Source organism: Thrips palmi, unplaced genomic scaffold, assembly GCF_012932325.1.
Source record: "Thrips palmi isolate BJ-2018 unplaced genomic scaffold, TpBJ-2018v1 HiC_scaffold_8, whole genome shotgun sequence".
Lineage (NCBI taxonomy): Eukaryota > Metazoa > Arthropoda > Insecta > Thysanoptera > Thripidae > Thrips > Thrips palmi.
This window is the reverse complement of record NW_023144635.1, coordinates 9,764,933-9,790,928: the sequence shown is the minus strand read 5'-3', so window position 1 is coordinate 9,790,928 and position 25,996 is coordinate 9,764,933. Positions and strand designations below refer to the sequence as shown.

Below are 25,996 nucleotides of genomic sequence, written 5' to 3'. Positions count from 1 at the left end.
GCCCCACCCAAGTGCAGCCTGCACTGCGCTCCGTCCGCGGCGCCCCCGCCCGCGCCACCGCCGCCCTGCCGCCCTGCCCTAGCACATGGTCCGGCGGTGTCGCGGCCCGCGAAGGGCGCCGCGGAGGGGTAGGGGGAGGGGGGCTGGTGGGGCGCCAAGCAGCTTAAATCTCGGCGAGTGACGTCGGCAGTCGCCATCACGGCCGATACCTCCCCCTCCCCCTCCGCCGGCGGCAGCAACAGCCAAGCAACAGCAGCGGCAGCGCGCCCTCAACTTGTGTGGCTATATATCGGAAGCGGCACGGCCTCCCCAATCCAGTCATTATTTGCCCGCCGTCGAGTCAGTGCAGGGCGTCCCCGCGGACACTCATCGCGCCTCCAGTCACTTCCAGCGCTCCACCGTTCTCGCTTTGTTTTTCCACGTCGCGCGCCGTGCGTCCCGCGTCCGACCTGGCCGTCGTCGGGTCGCCGAGAACGAGAACCCCGCGGTCGTGCACGACGACGTCGGCCGGCCGATAAACGAGGACCGGCCTGCCGCGCCGAACCGCGCCGCAGCCCGACAGACACTCGGACACCGACCGGAGCGGCGCAGAGCGGCGCTGTCGCGTCACGCCGCCCGTCCCGTCGTCCCGTCCCGTCGGCCCAGCAGGCGACCAACACGGCCACGGCCCGGCCCGCCAGCGCCAGCCCGCCGGCCAGCCCGCCTGCTGCCTGCCGGCCAGAGTTTGTTGGCCACCGCGGCGATTCAGTTCCCAGCCAAGTGTAGCAGACGACAGTCCGACGACAGTGCGGCGCTGCTGCCTGGCTGCTGCCTCCTCGACGACATCGACGCCCGCCAGCCCGACCGCCCCACCGCCCGCGCCGGGCCAGCCGTCACCACTGGACCACGATGACCACGACGACGGCGTGGTGAAGTGCACCAAGTGCATCGGCCGCACCGCACGTCCCCGTCAGCCGCCAGTGCGCAGCGCGCCGTCAAGCCCCCCGGTGCATCGGCGAGCAGCCAAAGCAGTGCAGCGAGCACCTCCTCGCCGGCGTGGCGTCCTGGTGCAGCGCAGCGGACGCGGAAAAGGACGAGGAGGAGGAGGAGGAGAAGGAGGAGCAGATAATAAGCATCTCGCCTAATCGGCTCCCCCGCCAGCCCGGCCGGCCCGCCCTCCCCGCGCGGCAATACGTCGGCAGACGACGCGCAGACGGGCCCACAAACAGCCTGCAGGTGAGTCAAGCGCGCGAGCCGCGCAAGCGTCAAGCGTCAAGCGTCAAGCGGAGGGAAGGCGGCTTTGCGCTTGTCTCCCTCGCGCCCCAACGGAGCGCCGCGTGAGTGCGAGAGAGACAAGCGCGACGAGCGCTCCGTCCGGAACCAGCCCGCTGTCGTCGGTGTCGACGCCGACATCGCGCCTATCACACTTTCTCCCTTCGACTGCCTTGGGCTGCCTTGGGCAACGCGAGGGAAGTCCCAGCGCCATCGCGCTGATAAAGGACTCTCGTCAATAAATCTGCAGACTCTCTCTCTCTATCGCTCTGATCCCGCGACACGCACACTCACGCACTCTCTCATGCACTCACTCACACACTTGCACACACGCGCGTTGTTTGCGCCCAGTGCGTGCGGCCATTTGTTTGCCCGATTTGCGGGCTATCGCTGCACAGCCTCAACAAGTGCTCGAGGGTGGCGGCTCGCTGCTTGGCTGGCTGGCTGGCTGACAGGCCGGCCGGCAGCTTGCTGCCTCCTGCAACTTCACCAAATAAATAATGCACTGTGCCTGCATTCGGTCCTGGGGCACCACCCTGCGGCACCACCCTGCGGCACCCTGGGGACCAGGACGTGCGGCGCGGTCCGCGCGGTCCGCGGGGGCTGCCGTCGCTGCTGTCTTTGTCTCCGTGCCATTCTCCTTATTTTTAGCTTAGTCGTCACCGGCTTGCTGCAGTGCAGGCCCGCGGTGCGCGTCGCGCCCTAGGTGCCCGTCGTACTCGTGGCCTTCCGTCCTCGCTGCTTCCACTTCCGACCCACAATGGGTCAGAAAACCAGTGACGGCGGTCCAAATCCTGGACGCGTTTTGAGAGCCAGAATCGCTAAGTGGGACTCGAGCCGAACGTGTGACCCCACCAATGGATTGCTGTCCGAACGAGGGATCCATTGGTAGGGTCACGCTCGGTTCGAGTCCTGTTTAGCGACTCTGGAGCTCAAAACGCGTCGAGGGTTTCGGCCGCCTCCTCCGGTCCTCTGGCAAATCCACTGCGCGACCCCGGAGCAGGCCGTGTGACTGAGTGAGTCACTGGATTGACTGACGGGTGGCGTGGCGCGGTCCTAGGCGCGTCACATGCGGCTTCTTGACGTCAGTCACGACGCTCACTCGCCAACGCACCGCGGCGCACCGCGGAGTTCGTGGAGCGTACGCCTAATCTCTCTTTAAAAAGAAGCCACTCACCGCACAGCACTCACGCCTCCGGACAGGACAGGACGGGACACAGCGCAACGGAAAAGCCAAAAGGCGGCGGTGCTTTGCATAAATTAGGTGCGCGTAAAATGCGTTTTCCTTACGTAAACCGAGTGGGTTAGGACCGGTCCATGCGTTTACACCAGGGCAGGGCAGGGCGCGGCACGGTACCAGGAGGAGCTTCCCCGTTGACCATCACGTGAACACGGCGTGTCATTCAAGGGACATTTCCCGAAGTTGGCGTCGCTTCGAGCCGCCCCGCCAGGCCCCGCCACACCGTCGCTCGGGTGGATCTCTCCGCTGTTGTTGACGGCCTTCGTGACCTTCAGCAGCGCGGCGCCGCCGGGCGGGGCAGGGCAGGGCAGGGCCGACCAAAATTATGGTCGACTTTGTCGTCCTGCACCGAGGAGTGATAAAAGGAACCGGACTGGGCACTGGGCAGGCACCCCGCTCGGCTCCGCGCACGCCGTGCCGCCCGCCGTGCCGCCGCACCGCGCCTCGCTCTCGGAGGTGTTTACCGACCAGCCACCCCTTGCGGCAGGTAGACAGGCGAGACAAGCAGGCAAAAATTCAGGCAGGCAGGCAGGCAGGCGGGCGGGCGGGCAGCCAGCCGGCCAGGCGGGGGGAGCGCGCGGTATTTTCAAACACAGCCGGCGGTGCAGCCAAGTAGCCCCAACCAGAGGGGAGGGGTCAGGGAAATCGCGGCCAGTGAAGGTCACTGCCCTCCTTTATTGTCGTTGTCGTCTTGGACCAGCTGCTGCCGCCCGACACATGCTCCGCCGGGCCGGAAGATTGAGGACACCATGCATTGCTTGTAGGGGCTGGGGCTCCCGCATGGTGGACGCCACGGCGGCGGTGGCGGTGCGGACCAGCAGAGTGATCCCGAGAGTCGTCCTCGTCACTCTGCCTCTCTCGCACCTATAGGGGACGCTCCCTGAGTGCGAGAGAGGCAGAGCGACCAAGACGACTCTCGGAGTCATTCTGCAGGGGGTACTCAGCGCGTGGCTAAAGGCACCAAGTCCATGGTGGTGAGGTTGGAACGGTGCGGCGCCGGTTTCGGGCTCTTTGCGGCTGCAGCTACGCCGCTGGAGGAGAGGCTGAGACTCAGCCAAGGGCTCGGCCGCCTCCTTAGCCTAACCCTTCCTCGGGCCGGCCGCGCTGGCACACTGTGCCCGGCAGCCTGGCACCGGTCCACCGAGTGGTCTTCTTGTCCACCCCGCCAGCCTTCCCGCAGGCCGCCGCCGCAGCCGCAGGCACTGCCCGTATATTTCTGGATGTCGCGTGGCGAAGACCAAGCCGCGGCACGGGGCGCCCGGGGTGCGGCGGGGCGGGGCGGGGCGGGGCGGGGTGCGGCGGGCGGGGCGGGGCGGCGCTGTTTGGCAGATTTGCCTGGGGAAGCGGTGTGTGTATAGTGTATAGGTTAAGGCGACTGAGGCGGAGGGAGCGTGAGCGCAAACTCCTGCAGACTTTGACCCTAACCTGTCCGTACCACGGCGTGCCACGGCGTGCCACGGCGTGCCGTGTGTGTCCGTCCATCCATCCGTTTCTGGGAATGATCTGCCTCCCCGTCCCGAGATGTACTGAGTCACTGAGTGGCGAGCTGAGTGCTTTGCCACTGCCGCGGTCCGCGTTTCGCTGGAAAGAGAGGCCGCCTCCTCTCCACTTGCGCACGCCGCGCACGCTAACCGTGTCATCCCACCGGCTGGGCTACTGCCTGGGGCAGCCTTGGACAGCCTCGGACAACCTCGGACAGCCTCGGACAGCCTCGGACAGCCTCGGACAGCCTCGGACAGCCTCGGACAACCTCGGACAGCCTCGGCACCGGACAGCCTCGGACAGCCTCGGACAGCCTCGGACAGCCTCGGACAGCCTCGGACAATCTCACAGCTCGGACAGCCTCGGACAGCCTCGGACAGCCTCGGACAGCCTCGGACAGCCTCGGACAGCCTCGGGCAGCCTCGGCAGCCTCGGACAGCCTCGGCAGCCTCGGGAGCCTCGGGCAGCCTCGGACAGCCTCGGAAGCAGGGCCTCGGACAGCCTCGGACAGCCTCGGACAGCCTCGGACAGCCTCGGACAGCCTCGGACAGCCTCGGACAGCCTCGGACAGCCTCGGACAGCCTCGGACAGCCTCGGACAGCCTCGGACAGCCTCGGACAGCCTCGGACAGCCTCGGACAGCCTCGGACAGCCTCGGACAGCCTCGGACAGCCTCGGACAGCCTCGGACAGCCTCGGACAGCCTCGGACAGCCTCGGACAGCCTCGGCAGCCCGGGCAGCCTCGGACAGCCTCGGACAGCCTCGGACAGCCTCGGACAGCCTCGGAGCTCGAAGCCTCGGACAGCCTCGGACAGCCTCGGACAGCCTCGGACAGCCTCGGACAGCCTCGGACAGCCTCGGACAGCCTCGGACAGCCTCGGACAGCCTCGGACAGCCTCGGACAGCCTGGGGCAGCCTCGGACAGCCTCGGACAGCCTCGGACAGCCTCGGACAGCCTCGGACAGCCTCGGACAGCCTCGGACAGCCTCGGACAGCCTCGGACAGCCTCGGGCCTCGACCGGCTCATTTCTGCGAGAAAAGTGCACCGCACAGACGTAACCAGTATTCTGGCGGGGCTGCGCCGGTGTCCACCTCAAAGTTTTCAAGTTTTGGACGAAAGGAAGGCGACTGGGCGTCGGGCTGCAGACTGATTCCGCGAGGGGGAGTTCTCTATAGCACCATTGAGTGCCCCGCCCCGTGTGGGAGAGAGAGAGAGAGATGGGACTTCCCTCTCAGCCCGCTGCATCACGCGCGTCCCGCGTGTCGCGAGGCGCCACATCTCTCTCTCTCTCTCGCCCCCCGGACGACGCAGCGGTCGTGCGTGCGTCGCCGCGCGTCGCCGCGATGACGTTAGGTCAGTGTTGTTTACAAACAGCGCGTCCGAATCGGGATCCGAATCGGAATCCGAATGCAAAAGGCCAGAGAGTCATTAGCATCTCGTCTCGGAGCGGGAAGCGTGAGAGCAGAGCCGCACCGTTTTTGGCTTTCCCACGGGCGCCTTTCGGTAGGTGGCGAAGCAGGCGAAGCCTTTGGCGTGCAGAATCGACCGGAACAGCGACCTGATTCCGAGAGTCGTTTCTTGTCTCTCTCGCACTCATGGGGCGTCCCGTGAAAGCGCGAGAGAGACAGAGCGACGAAAGCGACTCTCGGAATCAGTCTGCAGGACTTGTTGCGCCGAATGAAGCGCCGCGCGCCGACCGTCCGTCTTCGTTGGCGCTGCACTGCTCTGCACTTCCTGCGCCGCCGAGCCAAGCCAAACGATGACGATGACGCTCCTCCAGACTGTCAGGCCAGCGGCACGAGAGCAGTGCACCTCCTGTTTGTGTTGGCCGGGCGGCCTACCCACCGGGCTTCCGGCACGCGCTACTCTCAGCAGACTGATTCCGAGAGTCGTTTTCGTCGCTCTGTCCCTCTCGCAACGCACTCATGGGACGTTCCCGCCAGAGAGACGGAGCGACGCAAACGACTCTCGGAGTCAGTCCTCTGGACGGGAACAAAACCGAATCCGTTTGAAGCAGCAGATCGGTGTGCCTCCTCCGAAATGAATTAGGCAGTCGCGGCCAACGGCCTTGCCCCCCTGTGACAGGTCAGCGCCGGCCGGGACGGGCAGGGCCGGCCGCGCGGACAAAGACTGTTGTGCACCGAGAGTCCCTCCCCTCCACTGGCGGCTCGGCCCGGCCGGCCGCCGCCCGGTCGCAAGTTTTATTTGGCGGGAGTTGTGGCTCTTTAGAGACGCAAGGCACGGGCTAATCTACAGAAAAAAACGGCAGGCGCTAGCCTTGAGCGCCGAAGAAAGTGCTCCCCACTCCGCCACCGTGCCGCGGGCCTCATGGCGGGCCGCGGGGGTGGGACGGCACGGCACGGCAACCGCAGTACCCCAATCACGAGCTCGGCACACTGATTCCGAGAGCCGGTTTCATCGCTCTGTCTCTCTCGCACCGATTAGGAACGCCCTATGAGTGCGAGAGAGACAGAGCGACGAGAACGACTCTCGGAATCAGTGTGCTGGCAATGAGTCAATTTGGCGGGCGCTTCATTCCCAGGGAAACCGAGGACAGGACGCTTTACTCCGCCGACGCGCGGCTCGCTGTGACTGCGTGCGCGTGCAGTGCTCTTTCATTTGCCCAGCCTCTATGACGTGTGATTTACCGCAACCTGCGTGCGGCCTGCGCGCCGACTGGGCTCCTCCTGCCAGGGCACTGCAGACTGATTCCGAGAGTCGTCTCTCTCGCACTGGGGGCGAGGGAGACAGAGCTACGAAAACGACTCTCAGTCTGCTGCTGCATTCGGCCCGCAAGACACCGGCAGGCAGACACGCAAGCGACTTAACCGCTTAATGCACAGGCCTGTTTGTTTGCCACCAATCCTCACTTTCGAGTGTTGCTGAGCTCCGGCCCAACAGCCGACCGATTCCGCAAAGAGTCGCTGCGTCTCCCTCTCTCTCTCTCTCTCTCTCTCCTCTCTCTCTCTCTCTCTCTCTCTCGCACCCGTGTGGCGCGTCCCCAGGGGTGTGACGGAGACAGAGCGACCTGGTCGTAATCCTTCTGCGGCGGTCTGTTTGACATTCCTCCGGCCCAGGACCCAGTCCCAGGACCCTCCGCCGTTATCGCCAGAATTTTCCGCGGAATAAACCCGGCGCTGTTTGCCTGGCGGCCCTGGCGGCCCTGGCGGCCCTGGCAGTGCATCGGCTCGTTGTGCCAGTGTCTCGCCTTATCAGTGGACCGCTTTGCCGCCGTTTGCGCAGGATCCGGTCTTCTCGTTCCGGATTTTCGGCTCTGTTTGCGCCTCACCTTCAGCTTACTTTTCTCTGACAATCAAGTCCGCCCCGCGCCACGGGGACCGTCGTTGGTGTGGGTGGAATCAAGGGAATTGCACCCAGAAAAAAAAAGGTCTCTCGATTTCTCTCGATTTCCAATTTCCTTTGTTTTTTGTGGAGAGAAAAATCTTGACACAAGAAAATTTTTCTGCTCACAAGATAATATCTGACATATTAGTGTCTTGTATTGTTCTTGGTATGTTTTGAGGTAGGTAAAGGTATCATCTGCTAAAAAGTTTGGGTAAGAAATCCTCCCCCCCCCCCAAACAAAACGAGAAAAACGAGGGGTGTGCGCAAAGACTTGTTGGGCATTTCTCTTTCTGACGAGAGGATATCCGGACTGAAAATGATGGGGGAGGGGGGGGGGGGTATGCACTGCCTTCGGATCACCACTGGATCAACCGTCGAGAAAAGATTTTTCGAGAGGTTTTTCTTGGCGCGCGCGCGCAGAAGAGTACTGAATGCAAGTGGTGGCGCTTGGGGTGGCTGCACCGTAAATTCTCGCCACGAAGCGGCCGAGAAGTGCGGAGAAATGATTGGCAAACAACTTAGGCTCGAAAGGAGAGCAACGCGGTGGGTAGGAAGTGGCAAGGGGCGTGGCGGTCCTCACGTAGGCACGCCGCGCACGCTGGGTCCTTGCGGACCGTCCTTGCCGCGACAACGCGGACCGGTTCCACGTATTTACATTTAACTGTTGTTGGCAGCGGTGCGGCGGTGCGCGCCGGCTACGAGGAAGGATGAAAAAGTGTCAACAAGTGACTAGAGCGCGCCGCCGCGGCAGTGGCCGGCAGGCATAGCATCAGCAGAGCAGCCACCTCGCCGCCCGGTCGCCGATAAACAGAAACCGATGACAAAATCGCGGCGAGTAAAAAGAAAAGACTTTGGTGCTTTCATCGCTCCGCTTGCGTATGCGCGATGCACGTTGCCGGGGGAATAAGGTTGGCGACAGTGCACTCGCCTGCCACGCCTCTCTGTACGCGCCATGCCGGCAGGTTTTGCCGGTCGCTCTGGCAAGTGACACTCGTCTGACGACATGTTATACCACGTGGTGGCTATATCGAGACGCCGAGGCGAGGCGCGCCGAGGCGTGTTTGTTGTTTTCCAGGGCAGGTGAGCGACCAGCGCCGACCAGCGCGCCGACCAGGCGACACCGGGGATTGGCCGATTTCTATTTTTGTCCCCAAGCCTTCTGCTGCAGCGCGGCCAAGCCAGGTCAGGCCAAGCGCGGCAAGGCGAGTGAGATGCCGTCGATACGACACGAGGGGCTACCTCCTAGAGGGTTATGCAAGCCTGGTTTGGTGGAGTGCGTACGAGTGTGTGTGTGTGTGACAGCAGGAACGGCGCTATCAGTCTTAATAGCATGCATCGTCTCCCCGCTAGCAGGCCGCCCCAGCAGGCAGGCGCGTGGCCCGGCGCGGCCCGGCCCGCCCGTTTGCATATCTAGAAGGTTCGTCCATTCAAACAGGCCGCCATCGGCCCATAATCATCCCGAGGGGAATCTGTCGGCTTTCAGGGACGGACAGTGTAGTGTACGACCCACGATTCCCTATCGCCTTTTCAATCTGGTTCGAGACTGCCGCCACTTCGGATTTGCAGACCGATTCCAAATGGATGGCCGCGTGCGCCGTGCCCAACTTAACTCTAAAACTTACCTAAACCGTAACAGACGTGACCTTACCTCAACTTACCTTACCTTACCTTACCTTATCTTATCTTACGTTACCTTACCTTTACCCTCATCCATAATATGCCATAATATGCCATGCCTTACTTTACCTTTACTTTACCTTACCTCAACTTACCTTACGTTTCATCGCCTTACCATCATGCATGCTATACCATGTCATGCCTGACCTTACCTTACTTTTCCTTACCTTACATTACCTTACCTTACTTTACCTTACTTTACCTTACCTTACTTTACCTTACTTTACCTTACCTTACTTTACCTTACCTTACCTTACTTTACCTTACCTTACCTTACCTTACTTTACTTTACTTTACCTTGCCTTCCGTTACCTTACCTTACCTAACCTAACCTAACCTAACCAAACCTAACCATACCTTTACCTTTACCTAACGAGCAAATGAAGGCAGGGTGCTTCGGCGGCCAATGGGAAAGAAGGCGGTTCGGGATTAATCATTGGTGCGCTCGCAGCGAGCACAGCAAAGCGAGCAAAGCGGAACGGCGACGCAATTTGCGGTCATCCGGCCGCACGTCATGCCGGCGTGCACGGCCAAAAACAAACCGGGAGTACGCAGGACTTTCAGCACAAGAGCGGCGAGCCATGGCGATCCATGCGGAGGCACAAGGCAGTTTGCGGTGGAGCCATCGATAGCGAAGCGTAGCGTCAGGGCAGGCAAGACACTCGCGCCGCCGACCTCAACCTCGCCGCGGGGGACGCACCGCGGACGCACACGACGAGCCGCAATCTGGAGAAGATACCGCGGAGCCTCCAGGCACGGCCCAGTTAACCAACCGCCACTGCCCCGCTTTCTGAGTGCTGTCAGCGCTGCCGAGGGCCGTCGTCCAATGAATTGTCGCGCCTCGGCAGTCAGTGGGCAGTCAGTGGGCAGTCGGTGGGCAGTCGGCAGGCATAAGCCAGCTCAAGTGCCCACCTTCCATCATCTAGGGACTAATGACAAGAGCGGAAAGGACGAGTAGGGAAGACGCGCGGAAATAAGTGTGTCATTAGGCGAGCATCGAGGACTCTCCGGACTCGAGCAGGGATTTAAACGGCGGCGTGATGTGTTGGTGGGCGGCCCGCGGCAGGCAGCCAGGCCTAGCACCGAGCGGAGCATGCCCGACCGTAGGCCCTGTCGGCCACGTGGGCTCCTCATGGCAATGTTGTCTCTGATAAAGGGGCATGCCTTTGCCTTGAACACGTACGCCTTAGGCCCCGCGGCAGTTCCCCGAGGACATGACTGACTGTTTAAACATAAGCCCTGTGCCTACCTCTGGCTCCTCTCGCGCACATGCCGACCCCGGGGAGGGAAGGGAGGGTGACTCCGGACGCGGCCCGGGCGTCCGTGTCCGCCCAAATTACACCCCGGCTTCACACGCTGGGCGCGACGTCGCGACGGCGCCTCGCGGCGTCACCTGGAAATGGCGGCGCTGACGCTCGGCGGAACTAAGCTCCCGCCTTTATCAAAAAGTAATGCCGGCTAAGTGCCCCCACTCGCGGGAAGTCCGTTCGCCCGCTATTTTCGGAGCCGAGTGAGATACTCGGCCGAGCCGCGCGCCAATCAGGGACTATTAGTGTCCCCGCCCCCTCGAGGCCGTCGAGGCCCTTCAGACCGCCTCGGCCCTGATTCACTCGTCACCGCACCCACTGGTACTTGAACCCTGAGCCTCGGCAGCCGGCGGGCCGCGGCGGGGGCACTGGACTTGCACCCCAACAACAGATGACTCGGCGCCGGCACGGCCGAGCGTGGCGCTCCGACCAAATCCACGCCCCGCCCGGTGCCCCGAGGCCTGAGTGGCACCTGGCCGAAGTGATGCTGGCTCTTCAAGGCGCCTGCCCCGCCCCGCCCCGCCCCGCCCTGCCTTGCACCGGTGTGGCTTCCCTCTCCGTGATTGCTGACCTAGGCCCGGCTGCACTCGCTGCACGTGCGCCGACACGAGATCTCGAGTCTCTCGAAGCGATCACGATTCCGCCAAGCCTGTGTACGACGACGGCGTCACCCATGCGGCGTAGAAAAACTCGTGTACACACACGCAAACACGGGTATTACACAGCGCTTTCGAGGAGGGAGGCGGTCGTCCTTGGCGGTGAAAGCCCCCCGAACTCGTCCACCCGCCTTCGGTGCGTCGTCGGAGAGGAGTGAACTATAAACAGCAGCCCGTGGCGTGCGCAAGGGGTGGAGGTGGGGTCATGAACCCGCTTTGGGCAGCAGAAGACAGTCGCCTGGAAGGTAGGCAAATCGCGATACATTCCACCTGACCTGAAAGTAGGCAAAACGCGTGGTTTGAACCCCCCTTCAGAATCTCTGCGGACGCCACCGAGATGCGTCCGATGAAACAGAAACCAGCAGTGTACTAGTCCGAACAATTCTGTGAGACGTATGCGATGTGGGTAAGCCAGGAGCGCGTCCGCAGCACACGTTTGTCATACGTAGCATGTGTCGTTTCCGACTTCTCTTGTTGTTGAGCCGCGTTTGAAATGAGCCCGGTCGACGACGCAGCGACGCGGCGTGCCGAGCGTAAGAAACGCCTTCGTAGTGTCGTGAGGTGTGCTGACGCCGCCGCGGCACGGAACAGCAGCCTGATTCCGAGAGTCGTTTTCGTCGTTCTGTCTCTCTCGCACTCGTGCGGCGTACCGTATAGGTGCGAGAGAGATGGGGATAGCGACGAAAACGCAGGCGAGCGACAGGCGGGGGCAAACGGGCAAACAGCGCCGCCACTGCCACCGAGCGGCGGAAGGGACCTGCACTGCAACACGCGGGCGCCACGCGGGCGGCAGCGAACCGCCGAACTGAGGTTCCCCTCCACTCGTTTCCACCTCCAATCCCACGGAACTTGTAAACCCGGCCGCCGGTCGAACAGGGCCCGGCCCACAGGGACAGAAGAGAGGCGGCCAAAACGGCCGAAACCCTAGACGCGTTTTGAGCTCCAGAGTCGCTAAAAGGACTCGAAGCGGAGCGTGGTGACCCCACCGAAGGATTCCTCGTTCGGCGAGGAATCCATCGGTGGGGTCACTCGTTCGGTTCGAGTCCCATTTAGCGACTCTGGAGCTCAGAACGCGTCCGGGATTTTGACCGCCGGTCTTCTGGCAAATCCACTGTGCGGCCCCAGGGACGCGAACCGCGTGCCCTAGACTCGTGACTCCCTGCGGGCGTGCCGGCGCGCCAATGTCGATCAATTCGCATCGAGGCACGCCGCGGACGCAAGGCGGCAAGGCGCACGCCGCTGCTTGGAGCGGCTTCATGACTCACAAGTGTAGCTGCTCCTATCCGGTTGCCCGAACCGAGTGAGTACAGTGCGCGAGCGCGCCGAGCGCGCCGAGCCGGGTACCCGCATGACGACGGCATCGTCGCCCACTGATGAGGCGATCCGAATCAGAGCCCCCTTCCCACAAGACGGACTGACGGGACTGCCCCTCGGACGGTGTACATTCAACGCGCGACGCCGCGACGCGCGCACATTATCCAATCTGTACTGGTCGTCGCGTTTTCGGGCAGCGCGTCGTAAATCTTGGAAGTCGGAGCAGAGCACTGCCAGTCGAGCTGACAGCGAGCTCTGGAGGCTGCCAGGAGGGAGGGGGTGGGGTGGGTGCGTCCCACTGCGTCCACGTGATCAAGTGGCGTGAAGTGTTTTGTTTGGACCGCCAATTCGTCTGTCCGGCCGGGCTTGCCATGGGCCTGCCATGCACTGCCATGGCACAGTGGGCCAGAAAACCGGCGCAGCCGGCCAAACCTCTAGACGCGTTTTGAGCTCCAGAGACGCTAAACAGGACTCGAACCGAACGTGTGACCTCGCCAACGGATTCCTCGTTCGGAGATCAATCCATTGGTGGGGTCACACGTTCGGCTCGAGTCCCACAGCGACTCTGGAGCTCGAAACGCGTCTAGAGCTTTGGCCACCACCGCCGGTCTTCTGGCCCACTGTGCATGGGCCTGCCATGCACTGCCATGGCCCTGCCGATTGTTGTTTGTTGTCGCCCGCTGCCAATGTAGCAGTGTAGCAGCCATGGCGTACGCAGCACGGCCAGCACGCAGCCGGCGGACTGCGGCCGATGGCGGCAGTGTAGTGGTGTGGTGATTCATTCCGGCCTCTGGTCGTCGCCACGTGGGCAGCGCGTGGCTGCCATTGGCCGGGACTTGAGGCTCGCCCGCCGACAGCCAATGGCAGCCAATCGGCGTTCGGCCCGTTGGGCTCGCTCGGCATCGCTCGGCGTCGAGGCGCCGCGCAGTGCCAACGGGCCAACGCCTCGACTCGGGGGGCGGGGCGCGGCAAGGGGCGGCAAGGGGCACACGAGGGGGGCACGTGTCTGCCACTGCATCAACAGCACCCCGTGGCACAATTCCCGATGGATGCACGCAGACAGACAGACAGACAGACAGACAGACAGACACGCGCGTGCAGCACGCACACAAACCCACACGCACGTGCTGTGCGCGGCGGGGCGGCGGTCTGCTGGACTGGCTGGGCCTAGCGCCTGCCGGGTAGGCCGTCCCGTCAAGCGCGCGCGTTGTGCGGGCCGCCTCGTCGGTTCCGCAGGCGCCCTGCAGCCCTGCCTGCAGCCCTGTAGCCCTGCACTCCCCCGCTATCTTCCCGCCGGCTAAGGCCAGCGCGATAGCACTCCGCTGCACCGCGGGTCGAGTCACGTTTGCCCCGCCGGTACGTGACGGCACGTGACACGTGACGGGCCGTGACGCGGCGGCCACGTGACACAGCGGGGCGGGGCGGGGCTTCGCGGCGGCGGCGTTGTGCGCGGCCAAGTTCAAGGGTGCTGCTGACCTGCGCCACGCCGACGGCAGCCCCTGCTGCGGCACGATCCACGTGGCGTCGCCCAGTCGGCGAGCACGGCGTCGACCACGTCGGCCACGTCGACGGCCAGGCTAAAGGTGTTATCAGGGCGGAACAGATGCGGAACTGCCGCCGGACGCGAAAATTGGCGTTTTGTCCCGCCGCCTCGCCTGCCGCCGGACTGCGCCGGGCGTGTTGTGATGACCGGGCGCTCCGGAAAGGCCTGGAACCTGGGCAAATAATATGCGCGGCGCGAGGCGGGGCGCGCGCGGCCTATTTGGGCCAGGCGATGAGTGGGGCCCGCCCGGCCCGCGGCGCGGCGTGTCTAAAAAGAGAATATCGGCCGCCGCGGTGGAGGCGGAGATAGCGAATCGACGCGAGATACGGAACGAGAGATTGCGATAGCGCGAGATACGCGGGAGATCTCGTAAAGCGATAGCGGGGTTCGTTGTCGGCGCGATTACGGAAATGGCACGTCCGCGATGACGGGGGAAGGTGGGGTCGTCGCCACGGCGGACGCAGGCGGACGGCGGGGTGGCCTTGGGGCAGGGAAGTGTCTCGGCGCGCGGCGCGGGGGTGGCAGCACTGCAGCGCTGCAGCCTCAGTCTGCCCCCGCCTCGGCCCGCCTCGGCCCGCCTGCTGCCCGCTGTCGCTTCGGCTGTACGCGCCGCACTCGCTTTGCGTTCCAAATGGCCGCACCGCCGCCGCCTGTCCGTCGCCTGGGTCCCGAAGCATCCATCACCATCATCACCGTCGGCAGCGACGTCTGAGTGCCCGCCGCGCCGCCGCCTGCCGCCGCCAGGCCCCAGGCCGCCACCGTCCTGGCATGGACAACGCTGGACCGACGTGTGTCCGCCGCGCCCGCCGCCGCCGGCCCGTCGACGAGGCCCCGGTGAGTGGTGGTTGCCATGCTGACGAGGCCGTGGAGGCCGTCGACGCGCTAGGAGACCGCCCCCGTCCTGCGTCGTCCTCGTCGACGGCGGCCTCTGCTTGGCGCCCTTCTCCACAGCCTCCTTCACGGCGTTGGTTGTTGTCAGCCCGCCCATAGCAGTGACGGGGGTCAAGGCGTGGAACAGCCGCCACACCACGCACACGCCCACCCTCCACGGCGGGGATTCCTCGCGCCCGAGGGCGCTGGGGATCTGGGTGGAAAGTGAGGTTACTCGCCGCGCGACCGCCTGGCGGCCGCCTCGACCTGCCCCACGCCGCGGCCGCCTAGAGCCAAGACGCCTGTGCCCCAAAGCCGCCTGATCGATACGTTGCAGTCGCGGACGCAGAGCGACAGCGGAGCGCGCTCGTTCGAATCGAGGCGCGTGACCGCACCGCGCGCACCGCGCCGCGCCGCCCGAAGATGCTCTGGTTTTCCCGCCACTTTCCTCGCTGGCCGGCCATCAGTCACACGCGGGAAAAGCGCGGCCAGGCGAGACCGCCGGCGTCTTCCTTTCCTCGGAAGAGGCAAGGGAGTGCTGTCCGGCCGAGCCGTCCGAGCGTGGACGCCGACGGCGAGCCGGCGGTCCCCAATCTCAGCCCGGCTCGTTACGAATGTGATCTGCGCTGCTTCGCGCTGCACGCTGATTCCGAGCAGGGCTCGGTCGCCCTGTCTCCGTCGCACCCTCGTGGACGCCCCACGCGGCCGTGCGCGTGAGAGAGGCAGAGCGACGAAAGCAGTGTTCGGAATCTGCCTGCTGGGGGCGGCGGCTCGAGGCGGCGGCCGATTGCCAAGGCGGTAAGGAATCGGAGGGGGGAAGGGGGAAGGGGCCGAAGGCGGCATGATAAGGCCCGGCTGGGCCCCGGCGGCGGGATAAAACAAGTGAGCCGCGAGTGGCGGAGGTATTCGGACAGTCTCCGCCAAGGTGTCGCTGCGCTACTGGCCCGACGTGCCCCACGACGCCTCGCTTCACGCTCCGCCCGCCTTCCCGCCGCCGCCTTCGCGCCGCCACTCGCCCTCACCGCACCCAGCCGCCTCGCCCGGCCTGGCCGCGCGGTAAGTCGAGACTGTCGAGGAGACGGCGTAGTGCCTGCCGCCCACCCGGGGGAGTTGTCAGCGCTGGGGCGTCCCATACCCTCACCCATACCCTTACCCTTACCCATACCCTAACCCATACCCTTACGCACCCATACCCAGCCCATGCCCATCCCATGCCCATCCCATGCCCATCCCATGCCCATCCCATGCCCATCCCATGCCCATCCCATGCCCATCCCATGCCCATCCCATGCCCATCCCATGGCTGCGGCCGCGCTTAGACCTCGTGTTTTGTTGGCGGGATGTCGAGTCGTTGTTCGTCGCACCGGAAACAACAGAGGGTTGAACAGGCCGAGCAAGCGGCTGTCTCTCTTCGGTAGTCGTGAACCCGACAGATCCTCTCTCCGACCCGGCGACGCCTGGCGACGACGGAGGGGGAGCGAATGCGAGTGTCCGGCGTGTCGACGGGGCATTCCTGGGCCGGGGCGTGCGCCGTACGTGCGAGCCGAGGACTTGTCCACGGATGCGGACATTATGTAGGGCAGTGTCGTTATTCGACGAAGAAACACGAAACCGCCCGTTGAACCGGTCCGGCACACTCGTCGGCGCGACATTCGAACCGCAGCGGGCCGGGCGCGCGTCGTTCACGTTAACCCTCACCCACCCCCACCCCCCTCCGGCCTCCGGCCTGCAGCCCTCAGGCTTTCGAGGGTGCAGTGGGGTGGATGAAGGCAATGAAGGAGGCGACCGCTCCGGAAGCACAGAGCGCGCGGCAGACTGATTCCGAGGGTCGTTTTCGTCGCCCTCTCAATCTCTCGCTCCAGTAGGGGAGACCACATGAGTGCGAGAGACGCAGAGCGACGAAAACGATTCTCTGAATCCGTCTGCACTGCACTGCAGGGCCCGCCGACCGGAAAGCGGAGGGCTGGCCCGGCTAGGGAATGACCAATGGGGAATTCCGTGGAACCGGAGGACAGCAGTCATCACGCGTCCTCCCAAACGCTGATTGACTGACGAGCTGCCCGACGTAATGGCGTTGTTGTTGTGCTCCTCCTGCAGACTGATTCCGAGAGTCGTTTTCGCCGCTCTGTCACTCTCGCACCTAACCGGGGCGCCAGAAGAGTGCGAGGCAGACAGAACGACGAAAACGACTCTCGGAATTGAGTCTGCTGATTCCGGGTCGGATGAAGCCGAGGCGGACTTGGCGCGAGCGCGACAAACCGCCAGTGTCGATCCTTCTAACGTGCGTCCGCCGCGTGTTCCAGGATCCTGATCACCGCTTGGAGCTCCTTCTTCTTCTGAGGACCAAGACACGCCCAGCTCGCCACCATGGGGATGGAACCGTCGAGCCTGGTGGTGGACTACGCGGTGTTCGCCATTGCCATCGTGGCGTGCTCGCTGGTGGCCGTCTGGCAGAAGTTCCGCGGCCCCAAGGAGACCACCAAGGCGGACTACGTGTTCGCCACCGGCACCGTCAGCATGGGCGCCATGATGCTCTCCATCGCCCGCGGCACCCTGGGGGTGCGCTCCTTCCTCGGTAACAACTAGGAGAACATTGAAATGCGTGGAATGGGCTTCAGTCCTCGCAGCCACTCTTATGTTTCGGGGCATTTTTAGAACTCATATTTTATGTTTTCTCGTCGTGCAGGGTATCCCTCGGAATTGTACTATAGAGGTGCAGCCATGTGGGAGACGGTGTATGGCATGCTGTGCGCCTTCCCTATCGTCATCTTCATCTTCGTGCCCGTCTACTACAACCTGGGCATCACTTCCGTATACCAGGTACGAAAGAAATGAAATCAACCACTCCACTCAACGACCGATTTCCAGGGGCTACATTTTTAAAGCGTGTGTTTTAATCTAAACTTTTTCTTTCCTGTGTTTAGTACTTGGATATGCGATTCAAATCAAGAGCGGTGAGGTGCCTCGCATCTGGAACATATGTTATTAGATCAGTTCTGAATCTGGGTGTCACTGTGTTCACCCCTTGCGTGGCTCTCAAGACTGTGATCGGATTGCCTTATTGGGCTTCTATCGTGAGCATTACTACTATTGGAGTTGGATTTACTATCATGGTAAGAAACAACAGTCCAATGAGTTCATATTTTGCTCACTGTGTGTGAAGAGTATGTTGAAATATTATTGTGATTGTAGGGAGGTCTGAAGGCAGCCATAACAGCAGATGTAATTCAAGGGCTCCTCATGATTGGAATCAGTCTTGCTGTTATTATTCAAGGCACATACAATGCTGGAGGTATCGGCCCAGTAGTTGAAATCAGCAATGCTAGAGGACGGCTAGACTTTTTCAAGTAAGTTAGTGTACCACTAGTTCAACTCCTTTTGTTTACCTCAATGCAATTACTAATTTGAAAACATCTGCAGTTTCAATATGGATCCCACAATCCGAGTCACTACTGTGTCTGCATTCTGGGGCCAGCTTTTCATGTCATTGTCAATTTTTGGATGCCAGCAAAATTTTGTTCAACGATATGTCAGCATGAATTCTCAGTCCAAGGTCACAAAGTAAGTCATTTATGTTAATTAGTAATTTAATTTATTCATTCCCACCATAATTTCTTAACAAATTCCAGGATTAACATTAAATTTGTCTTAATATTGATTCACTTATTGTTTTTTACAGGACCTTGATGGCCAATATTCCCATTATTTTGGTCTTGTTCAGTTTGTCCTGGGTTGCGGGAATGGCAATTTTCGCAAACTATGCCGACTGTGATCCTATGACACTTGGTTATACCTCTAAAATTGATGAGATTGTGCCATTTTTTGTGGAGGACAATTTCCTCTACATTCCTGGTGTACTCGGCATGTTTATGGCCTGCCTCTTCAATGGTGCTTTGAAGTGAGTTCATAATTAAATATTTTCACAATTGGACACAAATTTTTTTCTGGTTTCTAATGCCTGAAAATTTTACTTTGCAGCCTTGTTGTTTCAAATCTGAATTCACTTGCGACTGTGACCTGGGAAGATTTCCTTTCCCAAGTACCTCAATTCAAAAACTTTGATGACCGACAGCAGCTTTTTGCCATAAAGACCATGAGTAAGTTCTTATAAATTCTAGATTTTTTAAAATTTGGTAACTTAACAGCAGAGACCTAACAATATCTTTTTTATCTGTCTTTAGGTGCAGTATATGGTGTCCTTACTGTTGGAATTGCGTTTGTTGTGGCCATGTTCTCCGGTGTCATTGAATCCTCCCAACTCATGACGTCAGCTACCAGTGGTCCATTGCTGGGCGTGTTCCTTTTGGCAATGTTGTTCCCCAGTGTCAACTGGAAAGGAGCTGTCGCTGGCATGCTGTGGAGCCACATAATAATCCTGTGGATCACCTTTGGAGGCTACATGAATGTGGAGAAAAAGACAGAGCTGCTTGACCTCAATATTGCTGGCTGTGACAACTCGTCTTTCAACCCTTATATTCGCCCTCCCATTTCTGACATGCTGTACAATTATACTCTTGCAGCAAGCGCTGCTAACTCAACATTCCTCCCTGAGCTAGAGGAGGTTGCAGTTGAGACAGCACCAAACACGTAAGTAGGAGTTTGGTAGTTATACTAAAGCTCAGGCTCTTCTTTGCTTCTTCGAACTCATGTTCTTACATCAAATATTTGTTTTCAGGGACTTTTTAACGTCATTGTACTCTGTAACATACATGTACTATTCACTGTTGGGAAGTGGAATCACTGTCATAGTTGGAGTGTTGGTCAGCTACATTGTTGGTAAGGCTTTCTCTTGGTTCATGGCTGTAATTTGATTAAGTTGCATAAAATTGGGGGCTAAATTTTTTCTTTCTCAATCTATTTTTAGGCACAACTGAAGAGGACGAATATGATGAGAAACTTATTCATCCATTGGCTCTGAAATTGAGCAGTTACTTCCCAGGCCCACCAAGGCGGTACATCAACAGTAATGCGGCTAACATGGAATCTGGCGCAGCTGATATTAAATCTTGTGAACAAAAGATCAGCACTATATCTCAAGGCAGCTTTGACATTGGCAAATACAAAAAGACCAACAATGGCCCAGTTTAATTGATGTTTGCAGAAAAAGTGCCTAAAAAACTAAAGTGATTTAACTGTATACACAAAAGTGAAAGTGATAAAGAACAATTACTTAAGGAGTCAAGTCCTGTACAAGCTCACACAATGACACTGGAAAATGTGTACCTAGGTTTGAGCAAGAGAGTGCTAAAATATTTATGAAAATAGTCACTGAAGTGCCTTTTCCTATTGTGAAGAGGTGAAACTACAGACTGAATTAGTACAATATAGCATTATAGAAAGTAGTGTTAACATTGTTGTTTGTAATTCCTTGCTGCAGATTATTACTACAGCCAAAGTATTTTATGTATATGAATTGCTATCTTTAACACACAGAATGAAATGTTAGAGTAATGTATTTTTAATTGATGATTGATACTGTTAATATTCCTTCTTAGAGTTCTTATGAAGTGTTGCTTTGATGTCGAGTTTGAAGGGTTTCTAATATATTATTTAGTACTGAAACATGTACATACTATGTAATTTATCATGTCATGTGATCATAAGAGAGACCACAGCACAGCTAGAGACCTCTTTTATAACTGGGGGCACATAGACTTAATACCAAAGTTTTCTTGCATAGGCAGTTGAACATAAAAGACCATCTGTGGCTAATTTCGCTCATTGTTTTAGTGTTACTACTCAATTTATTATTTTTAATGTGATACCACAACTTGCACGTTTTGTATTTAAACCTGTTGTCCAATGATTTTATCCACTGAGAGACTTGTATTCCTCCATTATGATAAATATGGCCCTTACTTACTCCTGGACTGAAAGTGGAATCGCGGTGTTATCAAAGACTATGTAATGATAAAATCCCCCCTTTTCTTTAAATGCAGGAGCAAGCCTCTGAGTGTAAGGTCCATTAGAAAAAGAAACTATTTGATTGGGTTTTCAAATATAGTTGTTTGTAGGGGGGGACTATCTTGTAACTCAAAATGGAGGCTACATTCATTGAAAATATTTGTTAAGAAATGTGGGACAATTTTTGTCAGTTAGTGCCATGGCAAAACTAGCCCCAACAGTTTTTCCTGATGAATATTGATATTATTAGGCAAAGAGCCTGAAATAGATCTGAGATGATTTGATCATCTGGGAAAGATTAGTTTCAGTGAAACTGATGATTGAATGTTACTATATTTTACAAGGCTTTTATTCAAATCGGCGTAGTACTTTGGATATTGATTGATAAATGCTGAATGACCTAGATTGTACCAACTTAATTTCTTATTATGTAAAGAAATAAAAGTGATATTTTATACGAAATTGCATTATTAATTAGTTTTATTTCTTTAAGTAGCAGTACACACTTTTGGTTGAATTACTTTAACCAGCAGGAAGTTACCTGACAAAGACATCTACAATGAATTAACTAAAGAAATAAGGAGGGAATTACCTATGTGACAGAATGGTTATTCACACCATCATCTTATTAAGCTTTTTCTTTCATAATTTATTGAGATTGGAGAGATAAAAAGAATGTCATTCTCTTGGACTTAAGCAATGATTTCCATAAAATTGTTCCAGTTCATTTGAAATATACAGGTCAAATTAAATATAACTCCTACATCTTAAACAAAAAACTTCTTAACAATTAAAATCAGGTAGCAATATTTACACACCAGGTCCTCATGATGCCAATGGCAAACCCCAGGGATCCTTCTTCTGTTCAAGTAAAGCCAGAGAGGCATCAGCTATTTTTAGCATGAATCCACCTAGTTGATCTTGTGAATAAACCTTTAAAAGAGACACAAAATAAATGAGAAATCATAATTGAAAACTATTCAAATCATTCAACAAAAAGTGCCACATATCTTGAAAATGTGGAAACAAACCTTATAGAGCTGGTACTGTTCTGAGACAATAAGGTCAGCCAGCTGAACACATTCATTGTAATCTTCCATTTTATACAAGACACTATGTAAAAGGAGCACAATCTGATGGGGACACAAAAAAATAATTATTAAGCTTCAAATTTTACAGAGAACAATGATTCTTAATGCAATTTATAAATCTCCAAAAATTCACCTCTGGGATACACTGTGCACGTAGGTACTCAAGCTCCTTTTCACGCTGCTTATCTGTGTCATCTTCTTGTGACATAAGTTCTGTTTGATCTGGACAGCTTGAAAAAGAATCTACAAGCCAACCTCCAGCTGGGAAGAGGAGCACATTGTACAGTAGGGAACGAACCGTCTGAAAACAAGTAAAAGAGAAAACATACACTCAGTCAAAAGGGAAAATACAGAATAGTTTCTTTGGTGTTGCACACTTAAAATAGTTAAAAAAAATAAATCTTTCACAATAAGTTACCTTAGTTTGGCTCTGCATTGTTTTTTTCCAGCGGTCTAGCTCACGTTGGAAAACTGCTAAACGGTGATCATAAGCCACTCTGTCTTGGAAGGATGCATTTTCTCCAGGATCTGCAGGTTTGCTTGGTTTTGCATTATGGAAGTGTTGGTGCCAATCCGAGAATCCTTCCTTGGCATCCTGCCACAAACATTTAAGGTAAATAAATTTTTGAGCTATACCCTTTAGAGTTTTGAATAGGATGGGAAAACAAATGAAAAGGTACTGTACCAGGTAGGCTTTGTAGCAAAAGTATTCCCTAACTGATGAAGCAACCCTACGAGGAAGACTTTGATGGAAGTTCATTTCTCCATCATCAGGTCTGACCTGAAATTCTGCCATGATTTGACTAATTGAGTCTGATGGAATCTGGAAGGAACAATACAAGTTCAATAACCTTGTTGTAAGAAAAAAAAAATCACAACAAAATATATGTTTGGTACCTTTGTAAATGCCTTAGTGGCAGCTTCTATCTTGCCTGTTGCAAGGAATGAGCGTATGAGTGCGTTAGCCTGCCACAAAGCTTCTGATCTTTGAGCAGGGTAGAAAACAAGCCAATCCAAAGAAGATATCTTTTTTAAGTCACTAGCTGTAGTTTCACTAGTTATTTGACACTTGCTTTCTTGCTTTCTGTAAAAAAATGGTATGGCAAAATAAAACCTATGGATTAATGGATTGGAAAAAGATAAAAATAACTTTGATTAGCAAAAATGTAAGTACCTTATCATTTCTACAACAGTAGTGGTGATAGTTTCAATGTCCAGACCTGCCTCTTCTGCCTCTGCTAGGCAAGCCTGCCTCTCCTCAGAGTCAACAACGGTTGCTAGGAAGGACGCATAGTTATTAATCTGTTCTTCTTGAGGCAGCTGTGCAACATAGTGGGCAACAAGTCTTGGATCACGCATACTGATCAAATACTGCAAACAGAGAACAAAACACATAAAAACATGAAATTTTGACAAGCTACTGTAAAATCAACAAAAGAAAAAGAAACAGACCTTAACATATGCCTGAATGACATTGTCACCAGCAAGATCACTATGTCCTAATAATCTGAGAACTAGAACCAAGTGTGCAAAGAATCGCAGCATCTGAGGACCACAATCTAAAGACCATTCTTCCATTCTATTTAACAAAGGTCCTATTTTCTCAAGAATCAGTAATTCTTGAACTCGATGGTCTGGTTTGCTAGCATCTTCTCTACAATTTGCATGTTTTCCTAATTGCTCAAAGATTTCTTCTAGTGTTAGCCTGAATGAACAAGCAAAAAGAATATTACACCAAAACAAATCATTATTTAAGGTTTCAGACCAACAAGTAATGAATAATAACTTACTCTTTTTGCCAGTACTTTTCAGGCATTTCAGTGTATTCTTGATAAAAACCTAATTGAGAACGAATTTCTGTCTCGACTCTGATATCAACAAGAACTCTGAGGTAAGCCCACAATACATCCTGCCACTTCTGACACACCGGCAGAAGGGCATCTAGATTACCACAAAGTGCTGCTTGGGTTGCCCTGGTGTACACCGGCATTTTGTAATCTTCTGACATCCGCCAAGCACAGACCTTCCATATATCTCTGAAAACACAAAGAGTCACTTAAAAACAGCACATGACAAAAATATACGAACGACAAGCAGGCTTGACAACTAATGGAATTATTACCTATTAGGATTTCCTTCAATGGGCATTTTGGCAAGCTGAGTACCAGCAGTAGGCGCAGATTCATAGTTGGGGTCATGGAGGAGCCTCCAGCCCTCAAGTTCTGCCGCCCTCCATGGTTGGCCACAATGACAACACAGCAGTTGAGCAGCATCCAAACGACCACATCGTATTTCCGCAAATATTTGTTGCATAAGTCGAGCCTCATCTTCCTACAAAACAGGAGGGTAAATTAAGTATCAAGAGCAAGAGACTGAGACTTATCAATAGAAAACTGTTGATTCTTGGAATCACCTTAAGCTTACCCAATCTAGATCATGCAGTGATCGGTTCTCTCTGACAGGAGCATCTGGGTCAAGGCGAGAAACAATGCTTTTGCTGGCACCATAAGCAATACTTGTATCTCTCTCCTTATTCATTTTGAGTTGCAGGAGGGTATTTTCCCAAGCAACAATTTTGTCAGTGAAATGACCAATCTCAGGTCCCCTAATTCCATTTTGTTATCAGCTGCACATTTCTCCAACCAATCAATGACAAGTTGGCACTGAAATAAAAACTAACTTAACAAACACCAGAACCACAATATTTGGAAGTACTTACATCCTTAATAATTATTGTTTTTACCTCTCTCACTACTGGGTCATTCTCATAAAGCTGGTTTACAACATCTTTTTCACTTGGATGCTGTTTAAGGCAGCTGCTAAGTCTATCATCATCCATCACAGTGCACTGTCCATTCTCTGGAGAATCAAGTGCAGCACGGTGCCGAGTACTCAAACGGTTTTGATACAGGCAGTAAAGAAGCCGCCAGGTATTCCGCTCGTTCCTCAGCCACACAAGATCCTAAAAGACATAAGAGAATATTAGAATGTTGTTATTTGGGAGAGCCATATATAAAGTAGATACTTAAGAAAAAAAAACAACATAGGGTAACCTTGTGGTCTTTGCCCTTTGCAGCAGCCTCTTCTTGGAGGACATCGAGTGTGTCAGTGCAATTTTGGATAAAGTCTCCAACAATATCAAAAACTTGTTGCTCTGAACCATGAGTGAGGAAACTTTCAAGGAATTGGATGTGTAGTCTGTCCCAGGCTAAAAAGGACAAGAAGAAGAAGAAAATGAATTAATTAAGCTGCTACTGAGACACAAGAAGGCCTACCGTGGCGGGGAAATAATGACAAGGTTTACTTACTATCGGACCAATGTCCCTGAGAGAGGGTTTTGGAGAGCACAGACTGGTTTCCAAAAAGCTCAAATTCATGTGGAGCAAGAGTTATGGAGACATCATGTAGAAGTTGTGGATTTTGAGGCAAAGGACGACGTACAGCTGAAGTTACGCTAAGTCTCCCACTGGCCATGCCAATAATACTTGCATCCAGGCTTTCATCTAAATAAAATATTTAGTAAGAAGAGAGATTTAAACATAAATGATTCTTTCAAACTAGATGTATCATACCTCTTGCACTCGTATTCAGAGCACCTAAAGAGCTACGAGAAAAGTTAACAGAGCGCTGCAAATCTGGTCTGAAGGAAGGTCTTCCACTAGAGTTGGCCAAAGCACAATCAAGAAGACGCACTGAGTTTTCTAGGTCTTGAAGGCCTCTGCTAGGTATGGATGACATTTTACATGTAATGTTGTTGCTCAACAGTCATCGGGAGAAACCTGCAGCAGATACAGAACCAATGTATACCAACCATCACCTTTCAAAGTTAATGAAAGAAAAGACGAATACTTTGCACAGTAAATTAAGAGTTTCAAATTTCAGTCAAAATGACAAAATACTAATTAATATTGTAAACAATGTGTAGAGGCCTTGAAGGCAAACCACAAAACCACAGAAATTAACGACGATGAACACTTTGATGAGTAAAGACTAAATCAATTTAAATCGCTACAAATTTCAGTAACAATAACTGATTCTTCACTGATATGTCCTGTGCTTGATTACACCATTTGTTCAAGAGGTTAGCCACCCACAAGGCCGGTCAACTGAGTGTAAATATTAAACAATAAATGGAGAATTTTGTCCATTCCATTTTACCTACCTTGATAATGAAATTAACAGGTGTGTTCGGCTTTTGTAGACACAAATGTGGTAAATTCTAAAGAATAGATTGCAATTTAGCGGCTTTTCTAAGCGCGGGTTGTTGAATGGCTTGAATAATGTTGAAGTTTTCTTTTTGCTTTTGTTGTTCTTCC

The 25,996-nt window shown here is 55.4% G+C and overlaps 2 protein-coding genes across 3 annotated transcripts; one reads left to right on the top strand and one right to left on the bottom strand.

The window, feature by feature from the left end:
• Nucleotides 1-754: 754 nt before the first annotated feature.
• LOC117652928 (sodium-coupled monocarboxylate transporter 1) lies at nucleotides 755-21,051 on the top strand. Of its 2 annotated transcripts, none has more exons than XM_034398122.1 (11): nucleotides 755-1,215; nucleotides 16,989-17,260; nucleotides 17,372-17,505; nucleotides 17,610-17,798; nucleotides 17,878-18,032; nucleotides 18,106-18,246; nucleotides 18,365-18,583; nucleotides 18,664-18,782; nucleotides 18,867-19,272; nucleotides 19,361-19,461; nucleotides 19,550-21,051. In XM_034398122.1, the coding sequence occupies exons 2-11, from the start codon at nucleotides 17,053-17,055 to the stop codon at nucleotides 19,771-19,773; spliced, it is 1,896 nt and encodes a 631-aa protein (XP_034254013.1). In that variant the 5' UTR covers nucleotides 755-1,215; nucleotides 16,989-17,052; the 3' UTR covers nucleotides 19,774-21,051. The 2 variants fall into 2 exon arrangements, with proteins under 2 accessions (XP_034254013.1, XP_034254016.1); XM_034398125.1 differs by lacking the exon at nucleotides 755-1,215 and adding an exon at nucleotides 15,626-15,741.
• On the bottom strand, nucleotides 21,052-25,996 carry LOC117652927 (nuclear pore complex protein Nup107). The gene is given in 17 exon segments (XM_034398121.1): nucleotides 21,052-21,522; nucleotides 21,621-21,722; nucleotides 21,814-21,981; nucleotides 22,099-22,275; nucleotides 22,366-22,503; nucleotides 22,578-22,764; nucleotides 22,855-23,051; nucleotides 23,133-23,385; nucleotides 23,471-23,716; nucleotides 23,803-24,011; nucleotides 24,105-24,289; nucleotides 24,292-24,343; nucleotides 24,424-24,642; nucleotides 24,734-24,888; nucleotides 24,989-25,183; nucleotides 25,253-25,459; nucleotides 25,843-25,996. Coding segments are annotated over 16 exon segments (2,757 nt in total). The 5' UTR covers nucleotides 25,419-25,459; nucleotides 25,843-25,996; the 3' UTR covers nucleotides 21,052-21,414.

What these genes read in the sequence shown, in the direction of transcription:
- LOC117652928 (XM_034398122.1), top strand. Translation starts at nt 17,053, where the DNA reads ATGGGGATGGAACCGTCGAGCCTGGTGGTGGACTACGCGGTGTTCGCC. An exon ending in GGGGGTGCGCTCCTTCCTCG is followed by an intron (nt 17,261 to 17,371) that starts GTAACAACTAGG and finishes CTCGTCGTGCAG; the next exon opens with GGTATCCCTCGGAATTGTAC. An exon ending in GTTGGTCAGCTACATTGTTG is followed by an intron (nt 19,462 to 19,549) that starts GTAAGGCTTTCT and finishes ATCTATTTTTAG; the next exon opens with GCACAACTGAAGAGGACGAA.